General features: G+C 42.0%; 1 protein-coding gene and 4 non-coding genes across 8 annotated transcripts; all 5 read left to right on the forward strand.

The window, feature by feature from the left end:
• Positions 1-163: 163 nt before the first annotated feature.
• On the forward strand, positions 164-11,462 carry LOC6607765 (extended synaptotagmin-2-B). Of its 4 annotated transcripts, XM_032721462.1 has the most exons (11): positions 4,058-4,171; positions 4,680-4,768; positions 6,253-6,736; positions 6,793-7,344; positions 7,401-7,571; positions 8,151-8,248; positions 9,267-9,315; positions 9,379-9,555; positions 9,619-10,050; positions 10,350-10,853; positions 11,125-11,462. In XM_032721462.1, exons 2-11 carry the CDS (start codon positions 4,764-4,766, stop codon positions 11,212-11,214), a joined length of 2,562 nt encoding a protein of 853 aa, XP_032577353.1. In that variant the 5' UTR covers positions 4,058-4,171; positions 4,680-4,763; the 3' UTR covers positions 11,215-11,462. The 4 variants fall into 4 exon arrangements, with proteins under 4 accessions (XP_032577354.1, XP_032577353.1, XP_032577355.1 ...); XM_032721463.1 differs by lacking the exons at positions 4,058-4,171; positions 4,680-4,768 and adding an exon at positions 164-268; XM_032721464.1 differs by lacking the exon at positions 4,680-4,768.
• Trnad-guc lies at positions 10,193-10,264 on the forward strand. The gene has a single exon. It is a non-coding gene; the product is annotated as a tRNA-Asp (tRNA).
• On the forward strand, positions 10,979-11,085 carry LOC6607767. The gene has a single exon (XR_048354.1). It is a non-coding gene; the product is annotated as a U6 spliceosomal RNA (small nuclear RNA).
• Positions 11,463-11,579: 117 nt separating the features above from the next.
• On the forward strand, positions 11,580-11,686 carry LOC6607768. The gene has a single exon (XR_048355.1). It is a non-coding gene; the product is annotated as a U6 spliceosomal RNA (small nuclear RNA).
• Positions 11,687-12,080: 394 nt separating this feature from the next.
• LOC6607769 lies at positions 12,081-12,187 on the forward strand. Its single transcript, XR_048356.1, has one exon. It is a non-coding gene; the product is annotated as a U6 spliceosomal RNA (small nuclear RNA).
• The last annotated feature ends 40 nt before the right edge of the window (positions 12,188-12,227 follow it).

Genomic DNA, 12,227 nt, shown 5'->3' on the forward strand with positions numbered 1-12,227 from the left:
TTCCGAATCAATACAGAAACTTGAGTGCCGGGCAGCAAAAAAAAAAACGCAATAAAAGAAAGGAAACATTACTACAAAGAGGCCGCACAATTGAATTTTATATTTGGTAACCCATTGACATTGTTTGCAAAAAAGACCAGTGACTGTCAAACTGGGCAAAGCCTTAGTGTGAAATGGGACCACTGTAAATGTCCTTTGACAACTATGAGCTCTTAAAATTTTTTGTCGTTCAAGTGAAGAAAGTTAAACATAAGTAAACCGTCTTAAGGTAAGCTATGAAAAGGGACAAGTTTTAAAATCATTCACCGCCATTTGCAAAATTTAAGTTTTGCTAGTTTATGTTTTTTTTTTGGTGTGTAACATTAAAAATGCAAAAGTCCTAAGTGGCGACTGCCCCAAGTTGACCTGCGAAAAGGTTTGGCTCTTATCGCTACTCTAGAGACACTCCCATTGGTTTCATTCAACTTGGAGCATGTAAATTACTCATACGCAGCGTTGTCCCAGGCAAAGTTTCACACAAAAAAAAAAAAAACAAGTATAAAACGCAGTGTGTCAAGTGACAGAAAGAGCTGTCAGAGAAGAAGGGTTGACTTTGGTAGGCATTTGAAATATTTATGAAAGCCAGCGCGTTTCCATGAAGCCTTCAACTGTTCTTTTTTTTTTTGCTGCTCCACTGTTGTTGCTGTTGTTTATCCTTTATTTTTTCGGTGGCAGGCTTTCGCACTCGACATCAAGGGTAATTAAAATGTGGACACATTAAGGCGTCTCCGATCCTGTGGTTGTGGTTAGTCACAAACACACTGACACCCAGATATCCTTGCAGCTGGTGACGACGAGTCAGGCGAGGGAAAATGTTTAGGATTTGCGTTTGTGCTAAGTTGTTCCCCCAAAGTGGAACGCTTTATATGCACTGGGGAATGGAACGAGCTGAAATTCCCTCGGAATTCTCCTGCCCGCGTAATTAAACAAATATTTTAATTAGACAGATAGATTAAAACTCCATGCTCAGACTAAATGTGGGATGATGTGTGATACACATACCCGCAGGAAGTCGTTTAAAGTGCAAGGAGAGTTTGACAGTCAGGCACATGGACTTTTCCTACTGAAGAATACAATCGCACTATAAATCGTTCGAAACACTTCGTTTTATGAGCCATGAATTGCAAATCCTTAAACGGAAGTTGTATATTCGAAACTAGTTTCCCACTGTTGGTTTTTCCTCAAACAATCCTTGACATTGTATCCTTTGAGCCGACCAAGCCGCATTAATAATCGGCCGCCTTTTCGGTTGCCATTGTTTTTTCTTTTTATTGCCGCAATCAACGATTTCCGTGCGTGTTGCTTCACTTTGGTATTGGAGTCCAGGACTGTCGGCATTTCGGGCCACAAAAAATAGAAACAAACTTGTGTATAATTCATAGGGCAAAAGGCATTCATTCACATCGTACTTAGTTAGATACCCAGTTGTGGTCAGTCCGACGACCGATATTAAAGCCCAATAATGGATTCGGATTACGGAGCAAACACAAAGTCCGAAACATGCCTCAAATGGAGGATAATTTAATGGTCGTAGTCTGGTTGGCGAAACTTTCATTTGTAGTCGCCTGTTTGCCCGGCTCCCATGTCAGTTATTTTATATGTTTCCCCGAGGCCGCTTTGCGTTAACATCATCTGCATATAACAACTTGGCTAAAGGTCTCTTTTTGGCTAACCAACACGTAGTCAAAAGGAAAAAGTTTGACATGCCTGGCGAGAAAGGAACGCTTTAAGAAGGATACACCCGCAAACATTTACCTGGGCCATGAAAATGGCTAAAACGTGTTCGCCCGAGTTCCACACGAATGATTAGAATGTTTACTCGAAATCTTTAAAAAAGCAATGTTGAAGCAAGTTTAAATTGCTTGTTTTCTGATTGGAAATTGCCAGCTGTGAAGCCTTGAATCAGCATTGGCTGTAATTCGATTCTGACCTCCTTTAACTAAGAGACTTGTCTGCAATCAATGCTGCTTCCGATGCACGAATAAAAATCAGAGTTAATTTATGAAAAATAATTTATGAGCATAATTTGTTTTTAAGCATTTATGACAGTGCTTTGAAAGATTTAATACGGTTCTATATGCAAAAACATGTCGTTGATCATACAATAAATATCTGTAATAAAATCCAAAATGTTTCTATAATATTTTCACTGTGTCTGCTTGACCTGCTGCACATCATCAAAGTTACCTTCAGTGGACCAGGTTTCCAGCGTTTTGCTCGACTGGCGGCGCTCCATAAATCAAAGGCGATGTGACGCAATTTACTTGCAAACTCAAAACAGTACAAAAAGTAGAATATTCCCAATTTGTTTACATTGTTCGTTCAATAAAGTCAAGGCGTCGACATCGTGCGACCTCGATTACCGCCGGGAATTGTCTTAGTTTAGTTTTGAATTAAGTTTTATGGCACGTTGACGGGGCGAAAGTTTTACTGCCACGCCCCCATTCCCGAAAGTGGGTTCAAAGTTGAAAAACCTCGAAGGAACTCGCATGAGTTAGAGGCAAATCAGAGAAGGCCGAATAAAATATTTAGGGGCAATTAAATGGGAGGCACGTGTGTGTGTGTGTGAATGAGAATGTATATTCTCGAAATTTCCCTCAGGCTTCATTGTGTCATTAATCGGGAATATGAGAATACGTATGTTTGTTTCACCGGAAAGGAGCAACTAACATCCGCTTGATTAGCAAATACACAGGGGATAAATATGACAACTAAAAATTATTCGATGTATAAGAAATAACAAATATGTTTAAGCATTTGCTTGAATATTATGTGATTATCATCTATAAATGTTGTGCATAAAACATCAATAGCATATTTTTAGATCCTTTGAATCATATAATGCGACCCTGGGCTATTTTAATCACAGAAAAATGGCGGAATTTCGCGGATATATACCATATTTTTTTCTTTGTGTGCGGACGCGTGGACCCACATCCGACATCCACTGGCTCCATTTGCCTGCCAGCTGCCTTCGTCCTTCGGCAGAGTTCTTCTGCTCTCCTGCATGTCCTGCAGCCAGACAATGTGTGCATCGGTGTGCGTGCGTGGCTGGCTATGGCCAAGTGTGGGTGAGTGTTGAAGGACATGTTCAAGTGCGCTCTTCCTACCGGACACACTTTGTTTGCTTTTGATTTGCGTTTTTTCGTGCTGCAGCACCAAGAACTCAATTCGCTCACGCCCATTGTTTACCTTTCGATTTCACAGCGATGCATTAAAAATGCATATGCCATGATTATTACACATACGCCATGTGTTACGCAGCCATTTGATATTTATGAAAAACAGAGCGGGCAAAAAAACCAAAAAAATGCCGCTTAATCCTTATTCATGGCTGCTCACTTCCACGGGTTTATTACGCCCGTGTGCGTCATCCGGCAGTGGCTCTCAAACTGTTTTGCTAATTACCCAACAACACAGCCTAGATTGTATCTCATTTGCAAGTGAGTCGGGCAGCAAAAAATAACCAGGCGACTAACAACAACAATTACCACTTGACCCAGGACGAAGGACAATCAGACCAATTACACTGGTCAACCAATGAGTGGAAAAGCGATCAGCAAACACAAATCTTTACATAAAACTACTTATTTCAACAAATAACACTGGTATTCATACTACTTTCTATAACTAGTATACTTAAAACTTAAAAATTTTCTAACATAAATCATAATGAATCATTCCACTATCTGCCAATCGAATTACGCATGCAGCTTAAGTTATCTGTGATTGCGGCTGTACAGAAGCACTAAGCTGCTCATTAATATTCAGATTAATAGTCGCACAAAGAGGTCCTTTGGTGTGCGCAACCTTGCTGTGCTGTGCCGTCCGTCCAGGACCCAGCGAATGGGGTACCATGGCGCCAAGGATCCCGCAGTGCTGCTGGTGCTTCTGTTGGCTGCTGCGGCAATGTAGCTTCCACTCAAATAGGCGAGCTTTGACTCAATGGCCCCAAAGTCGAGAGATTCTTCTAGTGGCTGGGGCTGCGAGAATTGAATTCAATTCAATTTAGTTCCGAAACGCCGCTCACAATGAAAAGACGCTGAATTCGTTCCGTTTATTACAGCATTTCGAAAGAAAATATACTGAAGTGAAGTAATCAGGTCTATTACGAATTCGTTCCGTCCTCTCGGTGCGTATAATCAGTGTATTTCCCAGATATTTTACTATGTGTAATCGAAATCCGGTTGTGTTTTTGAAAAACTCATTTGTTTACTGCGAAATATAGAACTTGATAAAAATATACAAAAAACATTTGCGCCGCCCTGAGCGATATATTCGCCCCTCAATATATATGCAAATACGTATTTAGTTGGCTTTCCGTTCGGCGTGGTTTTTGTCTGTGTGAATATTTAATGAAAGGAATTTTAGCTTCGACCAGCTATCTAAATATGTACAAAGAAATGCATAATTTTCAAATAATTGCAAAGGCTAAAATGTTGTGTTTACGTTATGAAAACCAGTACAAAAATGCAAAGAGAAAGATTTTTATTTATAGAAAAGCTAAAATCGGAAACTTTTTATATGAAATATAATACAGTGTTTAAAAACCGACAAACTCGAGTTAAATCTATTTAAATTTATGCATGAAACCATCTTGATGGCTGCACATTTAATTGATAACGAAATCTTTATTTCAGATGCACACAAAGTTTTTCCAAACCGAAAAATTTTAAAAATCATAAAAAACAAACACAACACCAAGTGAGAGCACAAGACAAACGATGAGGTGATGCCACAATTAATTTATTTATTTATCATTTATTTAAGCACATTTACACGACACAAGGGACATACTCACTCGCTACTCACTCAAGTATTCCAAACATTCACAAGCCACGACTACGTCATCGCCAAGAAACCTGAAGAGCAACCAAAAAAAAAAGAAAAAATAATACAACAAAATAATAATAACACCGTGCTCGGTTCAAGTTCTTGGCAATGGGAAGTAGTCTCTCCATCATTTTTGAAGGCAGACAAGCTTTGGCAGCCAGTCTAGAATTAAGTCCCTCTCTCGTCTCGAATTCGGGTTTCGGTTCTGACTCTTCGCTCCACATATATTTTGGATGTCCCATTTTGGGGGCAGGAGGCTTGGTGGCTATTCAACAGGTGCCCATCAGCTCAGAACGAGATGTAACAATTCCCCAGCAGTTAAAGTTGAATTAGCAAAGCTCGTAACCGGAGAGGATGTTCCTCCCCATTTTTCGGAGCAGGAAAATACAACCACCCATTTGGCCACTCCAAGTATGCAGCTTAGTGAACATTTTCTGGGCGCCTTTGTTGTTAGCAGCTAACAAAGCGTTAAAAAGCGTGAAATGCTGAGGTTGTAAATCTCTTGAAAAGTTTGGTTTCGTACGATTACTCAAGTCAAGGTTGCACATGAAAATTGTATGACCTGCTAAAAGAAAATTACGGCTATATTATAATGAGTCCCCAAAGCCACCGCATGAAAAAGAATGAAAGGTAAACAATGAGATATATTCTGGGAAATTTGAATAAAGTCAACAGCTGCTGCTAAGCGTTGAATAATTAAGGCAGACGCGAAAATAAAAGAAAAGTTTGGGGCAAAACGTGAAATGCACTCGGAAAACTGTGGAAAGTTTAGGAGAGAATATAATATCAAGAGTTCTTTACTTACTAACAAAGAAACTATTAAATGCTTTCAAATTAATTTCGGTTAAAAAATGGGACAAATACACAGCTTACCATAAAAAACGAAAGGAAATAAGTTTGCTTTTCCAAAGTTGAAATGCGTAACTCGATACCTTTAGACTTTCCTTTGTGATAAGCAAACTTGCCAACAAAGTTGGTCTTCCCTCGTCAGAAATGAAAGCTATTTTGTGTATCCACTCAACAGGTAACGCGGTGGGTGGTGGAGCACCATCAGCATAGTCGTAAAACTGTGTCAATTTACCCCACCCACATGGCGTATGAGCAATGCGAGACTCGATTAAAGAAGTGAAAAATTAAGCTAAGTAAACAAACGAAGTGTTCATAAACGTTTTGTATACTATACTTATGAATCGCGGAGCGTCGGTGAGGCATTTCAAGATCACATTTCTAGCTAATAGCACAATATAGTATGACATCATCGCAATCGTGAGCATTGAGTTCGATGCCGGCATCTTAGCCGGCAAACGCTAATGAGTCAGCTTTACTATCGGAAATATCTGGTCGAGATGCTCATGAATGTGTACACTTGAATTCTTGCAGCGATAACAGTCCATCGGTGCCCCTGGCGGAGTTCACCATCCCACCCGATCCCACGCAGACCGAATCCTTTGTGCCCCTGGCGGAGGCCAAAAAAATGAACGAATCCCCAGTGGTAACGCCGACCACGCCCACCGGCAATGGCACGCCGCCCACGCAGACGACAAATGGAAACTCAACTGTGGCCACAAAATCCGTGAGCGACGATAACAGCATTTTCTCCGTGTTCTACACGCTGGGCAAGAAGGTGGCCATCGTGGGCTCCATTTATCTGGTGGGTTACATGGACTGGTCGGTGGCCTGGTTGATAGCGCCGGTCATCCTCTCGGTGGCACGCGACCAGTTGGCCAAGACGTCGGAGAAGAAGCGCGACATTGCCAAGGCCTCGGCTCTGGCGTCCGAGAAGGACGTAATCCTGGCCAGAATCGACGAGCTGCCCGCGTGGGTCTACTTTCCCGATGTGGAGCGCTGCGAGTGGTTGAATAAGGTGAGTGGGATTTACCAAGTAAATGGTTTCACTTACCATATGAATCCTTTTTCCAGATCTTGAAGCAAGTGTGGCCCAATGCCAATCACTTTGCACGCACCTTGGTGAAGGAAACCATCGAACCCAATGTGGCCTTAGCTCTGGCCAACTACAAGATGAATGGCTTCCGGTTCGATCGCATTATTCTGGGCACCATTCCACCGCGGATCGGCGGTGTGAAGATCTACGACAAGAACGTGGATCGCAACGAGATCATCATGGATCTGGATCTGTTTTATGCCAGCGATTGCGACATCAATTTCTATTTGGGTGGTATGAAGGGCGGCATCAAGGATTTTCAGATCCATGGTTGGGTGCGAGTGGTGATGAAGCCACTGATACGATCGATGCCCCTGGTGGGTGGACTGCAGATCTTCTTCCTGAACAATCCGAATATCGATTTCAATTTGGTGGGAGTGATTGATTTTATGGACATGCCGGGTCTGAGCGACTTGCTGCGCAGGATCATCGTGGAGCAGATTGGCAATGTGATGGTGTTGCCAAACAAGCTGCCCATTTCACTCAGCGAAGAGGTTTCGGCGGTGGCCCTCAAGATGCCCGAACCAGAGGTGGGTCCACAAAGCATATTAATATCAATCTTGTATAATTGGATGGATATTTTCAGGGCATCCTGCGCATTCACGTGGTCGAGGCCAAGGACCTGATGAAGAAGGACATCAGTGTGCTGGGCAAAGGCAAGTCGGATCCCTATGCCATCATCAATGTGGGCGCCCAGGAGTTCAAGACCCAGATCATTGACAACAATGTGAATCCCAAGTGGGACTACTGGTGTGAGGTACGTATGCCTTGGCTGATTCTTGCGGGGATTCCCCCTGCCCTGCGCTTCTTTCCTTGCTTTTTGTTGATTGCTGCATGATACAATCCAACACAAAAAACCACCGATTTATTGCATAATAGTTCGTTGTTTTGCCCTTCTGTTATTTTCCATTTTGATTTTTCATTCCTTTATCATCACTCGATTACTTTGTTTGGCGCCTGAACGCAGGCCACTGTTTTTATTGAAATGGGTCAATTTGTCGAGATTCAATTGAAGGACTCGGACGATTCCAAGAAAGACGAGAACCTGGGCAGGTAAGCAATATTATCATTTCACTTCTTATGAGTTACCACACCACCCACACACTCCGCCCAAAATCCTCCTTGAAGATCCCGAGTGAGTAATCCTTGTTGAGAGCTCGTTTTTGCATGAATGAAGTGCCTCGCCTGAAACTGAGGACAATTGACTGACTATGTATCCTTGAGTTTCGTTTCGTTCCGTTTCGCTTTGCTCTATGGATTAAGTACTCTATTTGCCTACTTTCTCTACTTTCTCTGCCACCGCAGGAAACACACTCACACACTTTCGTTTTTCTAGGCGTGTATTTTTACCACCATTGGTCACTATATTGGGTTTTCTTTGTGGGACTATGATCAGACTATGCCAGGTGTACAGAGCGATGATGTATTGGGCAGGTTGTATTGCCGCACGAAACTGCATTTGTTTGTTCTATCTTCGTTTTTTTTTTGTATCTCTTGATTTTCATTTATCTTCTGAATACGTTTACTAACAAGCACCAACAAAAAAAAAAAGAACACACAGCGAAGTGATGAGAAATTGGCCAATTGAAGTGGTTTTCGTGACCCCAATAGTTTGATTAAACAAATAGCATTTGACTTGTGTTTACTTATTGTTTCGAACACATAACCTAGTGTTTAAATTTGGTTAACAATCATCAATTAGTTTGATTCGTATTTTAGTATCATTTAAACTGTAGTTACCATTTGAGTTTATTTATTATGCTGAAGTAAATTGGATTACTAAGAAAATCTCAACACTTTCGCCATACCGACCTAACATGACCCGATTCCAAACTAATCTGCATGCCCTTTTGACACACCTGTTTTTGAACCACAAGCAAAAGCTGGAGCAGTTTGAACCACAGACACACAATGATTGAAACCAGAACCACCGGCATGCCAATGACCATTTTTTGTGCAAGTAGCTAGATTCGATCCTGTAAATAACCCACCCACATTTGGACCGTAGTTTGTGTAGACTTTGCGCTGGAACTAACCATTAATAATGCGAAAATGTCTTTTAACTTGCTTTTGGTGGTTCGAACGATGAATGGAGCAGGCTGTGGTCGAGGTCTCGCAGCATGCCATACTCGTGCTCAGACTTTTTGACTGGGACCGCACTAGTGATGACGAGTCGCTCGGCAGGTTAGGCAACCATCTATTTGATTGATTGATCGATTAATTGATTGAACACCAATGAACTCACCCACAAGAACATACAAGAAAAACGGACACACAAAACTTGCTCCAATAACTTATCCCAACAAGAACTCCAAACGAGATGCCCTCAAACAGCTTGAATTTCAAGGGAACCCGTTGAGAAGTTGTCATTTTCTTTTTTCTTGTTATTTTGTTTTTCATTTTAAATCATACTTGCTGTAAACTAATTAAACTTTTTAACTACCCAAAATAGAGCCAGCATCGATATTGCCAGCGTGATCAAGAAAGGCGTTGTGGATAGTGTAAGTAAACAGAAATTTCTTATTTAAATGTATGCCAAATAATATTTTTAATAATATACTTAGTGGCTCACCTTGGAAGATGCCAAGCATGGACTTCTGCATGTCCGCCTGCAATGGTACAAACTCACCGCCGATCCCAATGATCTGCAACAGATCTTGCTGGAAACGCAACTCCTACGCGTGACCAGCATGAGTTCGGCGGTACTCAGTGTATTCATCGATTCGGCCAGGCATTTGAAGGTGCGTTTGATTAGAAATTAATCAATAAATAAGTCATATGTCAAATGAAATATCCACTCCCAGCAAGCTCGATCCAGCTCCAAGCCCGATCCCTACCTGGTGTGCAGCGTGAACAAACAGAAACAGCAGACTGCCATGATAATGCGAGACGATTCTCCCGTTTGGGAGCAGGGCTTCACCTTCCTGGTCAGCAATCCCGACAACGAGAGTCTGAACATCAAGATCTACGACCAGAAGACGGGAAACGACATTGGCCAATATACCTACACCCTCAGCACGCTGCTCAAGCAATTCAATATGGAGGTCATACAGCAGCCATTCCAACTCCAGAAGTCTGGACCGGAATCGAAGCTCTATATGTCGCTGTCGCTGCGCATTTTGAAACCCGGCGAGATTGACAAGGAATCGGATGCCTTGGAGCAAGTGGCGGCCCTCACACGCAGCAGCTCCGTGAAAACGCCAGATGTCGCTGCAGTTTCTCCTCCAGCATTTAAGGTGGGTTCAGTCTTCCACAGCTCAACGATAAACTTGCAGAATTACGTAGAATCTGTATATAGGGAATGGAAAAGAACAAAATAGAAACTAACTACGACTACACCTTCTATAAGAATTAGTTTTTGCTCCATCGTTTTCAACGTCCTCGATAGTATAGTGGTTAGTATCCCCGCCTGTCACGCGGGAGACCGGGGTTCAATTCCCCGTCGGGGAGAATCTGTGATTCTTATTTTTTGCTTTTTACTTTGTTATCTAAACAATTCTGGTTGTAATTAAATCTAAATTATCCTTTCTTTTAGGAATCTCAGGCATCCAGCAAGCGTTTGTCCGCCGAATCGCCCATCAGTGAAGAAGATCCTGTGGCGGCTACGAAAATCTCCCCGGCCATGTCGGCCTCCACCTCCAGCGAAAAGCCCATCAGCGAGCTGGCCACCTCTGTGCTGACCCACCGCTTTCCCGACTCCACCTCCTCACCCGGCGAACATGGCCTTGGACGGATGCAGTTGTCGATCCGCTACAGCGCCCAGCGTCAAAAACTAGACGTGACCATACACAAAATCCAGAAGATACCACTTCGCGATCCCAGCAACATCCCCGATCCGTATGTTAAGCTGTACCTGCTGCCTGGACGCACCAAGGAGTCGAAACGCAAGACGAGCGTGATCAAGGACAACTGCAACCCCGTCTACGATGCATCCTTCGAGTACCTGATTTCCATTGCCGAACTCAGGCAGACGGAACTGGAGGTGACGGTGTGCACACAAAAGGGATTCCTATCCGGCGGTAGTCCCATCATTGGCATGGTAGGTACCCGAAAGCAACCCCTTATATGCAGACACCGCGCGTACGTCCTTCGTATCCTTGTGATTCCCAAGTAATTATTTTGCAAGAGTACCGTATAAATAGGAAAGATATCCGGATAAACTTCGTTCTTGCTTCGGCAGAACATATACTAAAATTGGAACGATACAGAGAAGATTAGCATGGCCCCTGCGCAAGGATGACACGCAAAATCGTGAAGCGTTCCACATTTTTTTGCAACAATTACAATCGTTTTATGTCCTCTTCTTTCAGCTGAAAATTCCTCTGGATGATGCCGAGATTACCACACAAACTGGCTTGAATTCTTGGTTCGACTTGCAGCCTGAAATACGGCACGAGTAGGAAAAGCAGAGTCAAATGCCGAATGCAGAGTCTCATTACAGCACAATCAACTCAAGAAGAACTCGACACTTTTTTACCAATTGCACTTCAACCCTTTTTTATTCGTTATGTATACTTTTTTGGTCCCTAACCAAAACGAAAACGAACTCTCTTAGTCGTGCCTCTATATTTAAAACTATCAATTTATTATAGTCAATAAATCGAACTGTGTTTTCAACAAACAAACAATAAAATACTTTGATTCTAAAGGACATTTTGGAAACCTTAAGGAGAGAGTTCTCAAGACCATTCGCCAATTCTTATAATTCTCAACTGCTCTTTCCTGATGTTGTTCATTTATATAGGTACGTTTTCATACCTACTTCGTTCTTGCTTCGGCAGAACATATACTAAAATTGGAACGATACAGAGAAGATTAGCATGGCCCCTGCGCAAGGATGACACGCAAAATCGTGAAGCGTTCCACATTTTTTTGCTTACCTGCGATTGCTTTACTTTACTACTCAAATTCAAAAACATCAAACTTTCTATCAATAAAGCATATTTATTTATATCTATTTACATGAAAGAATTCCTTAAATGCGAAAAATTTTCATTAAGGCCTTTAGCTTTAAAAAGAAGATTTTAAAAAAATACACAAAGTAATCTAAAAAATATTAAATAGCTAGGTTGATAAAATTCATTTCATACGTTGCAATTCTACATTAATTTTACACGAAAGAATAAAACGCCACCTACTCAGCCAAAATGCGAAAATGTTAGCTCGCCAAGCCCAGAGGGCGCCAGTGCTCCTCTGCTTATTATAATTCTCAACGTCTTTTTCCGAAGGTTTTTCGTATATATAGACCCATTTTCACCTGAACATCGTTCTTGCTTCGGCAGAACATATACTAAAATTGGAACGATACAGAGAAGATTAGCATGGCCCCTGCGCAAGGATGACACGCAAAATCGTGAAGCGTTCCACATTTTTTTGCCTACCTGGAGCAGGTAGTTGTTGGCCAATAAAATAA

The sequence above is a fragment of the Drosophila sechellia genome, chromosome 3R (assembly GCF_004382195.2).
Source record: "Drosophila sechellia strain sech25 chromosome 3R, ASM438219v1, whole genome shotgun sequence".
Lineage (NCBI taxonomy): Eukaryota > Metazoa > Arthropoda > Insecta > Diptera > Drosophilidae > Drosophila > Drosophila sechellia.